This window comes from Sphaeroforma arctica (assembly GCF_001186125.1).
Source record: "Sphaeroforma arctica JP610 unplaced genomic scaffold supercont1.5032, whole genome shotgun sequence".
Classification (NCBI taxonomy): Eukaryota; class Ichthyosporea; order Ichthyophonida; genus Sphaeroforma; species Sphaeroforma arctica.
Window position 1 is genome coordinate 1 of NW_014035526.1, and position 2,151 is coordinate 2,151.

The 2,151-nt window shown below is 42.7% G+C and overlaps 1 protein-coding gene across 1 annotated transcript; it reads right to left on the bottom strand.

Moving 5' to 3' along the window:
• Nucleotides 1-271: 271 nt before the first annotated feature.
• Nucleotides 272-1,894, bottom strand: SARC_14736 (hypothetical protein; the record flags this gene model as incomplete). Its single annotated transcript, XM_014291131.1, has 4 exons — nt 1,796-1,894; nt 1,165-1,276; nt 778-1,019; nt 272-418 (listed from the first exon to the last, which is right to left on the bottom strand). Exons 1-4 carry the CDS (start codon nt 1,874-1,876, stop codon nt 272-274), a joined length of 582 nt encoding a protein of 193 aa, XP_014146606.1. The 5' UTR covers nt 1,877-1,894.
• Between the last annotated feature and the right edge of the window lie 257 nt (nt 1,895-2,151).

Sequence of the window (2,151 nt, forward strand, 5' to 3'; positions counted from 1 at the left end):
GTGTGTGTGTGTGTGTGTGTGTGTGTGTGTGTGTGTGTGTGTGTGTGTGTGTGTGTGTGTGTGTGTGTGTGTGTGTGTGTGTGTGTGTGTGTGTGTGCGTATGTGTCTGTGTGTGTCTGTGTTTGGGTGTCTATGTCTGTGTGTCTGTGTCTGCGTGTCTATGTTTCTGTATGTGTGTACAAATGACGACAAACATTTATATTGATGTTGATGTAGAGAACAATATTGACGGTTGTATCCGAAACAAACTGTGAACGAAAAATCCAGTGAATCACGGATAGAAACCGAATTTATCGACATTATCTCGGGTCAATAGACCATTTGCATCGAAGGTTGGCTTACCTTGAGGATAAAACTGATGCTGAATATATTCCGCAGATTGTCCTTCTTGTCCAGGAGCAGGGGGTTGTGGATTCCACTGCAATTAGATTGTATCGTAAATTCTTAGCAATGTCATACATCGTGCCTGAAAAGTCCATCCATAGAACCCAACGACAGTATCACGTAAGAAAACCACTTTGTAACTGTATGGCTATCCGCTTATCGAGCGCAAGTATCTGCGCTGCAATTAGATCAGGATAAGACACATAGGCCTATTCAAGCTAATGCCCCCACACATATACGTCTATACACAAACAGTAACATACACGTATATCCTACACGATCACTCCATTCCATAGGACACCTCTATCGAGGCTGGATCATAACTCGCTACATAACGACAAACACACACTTAATTTAATTCAGACATCCTTCACACTTCAAAACATCACATACCATGGCCTGCGGGGGTCGAGCGTACTGCGCATGCTGCGGGTACTGAGGCTGAGGTGCGTAGGGTCGCTGTGCGTGGGGATAAGGTCCACGCGGCTGAGGGTAGGCAAGACCCCTGTGCTGTAATTGCAGTTGCGCCGGTTGCGCGTGTTGGTGTTGTTGTTGCTGTTGTTGCTGTTGCTGTTGCTGTTGCTGTTGCTGGTGGTGCTGTTGTGCCGTCAGCGGTTGTCCTGCCACTTGCTGGCCTATACGAGGTATGGAGGTAAGTTTTCTGCCCTTCAGTCAAGAGGGTATTCACCATGACCTCAAATACGTGCACACGCATACATGTATCCAAATTGAAGATTGCATACTGCTAAGCAACCAAGTACTTTGCATATGTATACTTACCTGGAACTCCTGGTTGACCCGGTTGTCCTTCTATTGCCAAAAGCCCGGGCGCTTGATTGAATTGGGTTTGAGCCTTTATCCTTTTGTTTTCTTCTGCTTTGGCGCCAAATTGCTATATGGTGATATAGTTATAATTAAATCAGAGGTGACTACGGATAGCATTGAAGTTGGACAGACGGTCAACTGCGCGATTTGTCACGGGAATTGCCTATCAACATTGTAGGTCAAACATCAGTTCAAAGATAGAGGAGCGAGTCGCGTCAGACGATATGAGCACAGCAATAAGGTAGACAAATGTAAACGATACGTACGATTTGGCCGCCAACCCCTACAATTCTACTTTTTAACGAACAGTCAAAAACCATAATATATATTTCCTCGAGAGAATTGAAACGAATGATATGGTGGATACAAGCACTACGGGGTATATGAACTCGAGAAATATTAGATCTAGCAATTGCAAAGAACAAATCTTAATATTTGAAGATGCTAGAGAACGCAGAATTCTCTACCAACTGTAGGCTCATGAACATTAAAAAAAAAAAATCTCAGAAAGATGAACATTTAGAACGACACAAGCAAAGCCCGGAGCAGACAAGTCAGGAGCACCAATATGAACCCAGCCACATACCTCATCCATGTCGATATTGGTAAAAACTTCCTTGTTGGCTTCAGAGTCCATTTCTCTATATTTCTCGAATAACATTTCCATGTCGATATTTGAATACTGCGGAAAAGGTCACAGAACAACATTCATCATTAAATTGGTATCATTCTTATCAGGCCAAAGGACTTCAAAAACATAACAACTATGAGCCTCACCTGCTCGCATATCGAAGTATGGTAAACATCACCAACAAGACGCAACATTACACGTCCCTTCTATGTTTTCTCTAAATGCAAGCATCTACCTATATAACGATGCACACTGTTATAAAAATACGTATAGTTACTACAGATAACATATATGGTTCGAGTATTTATATA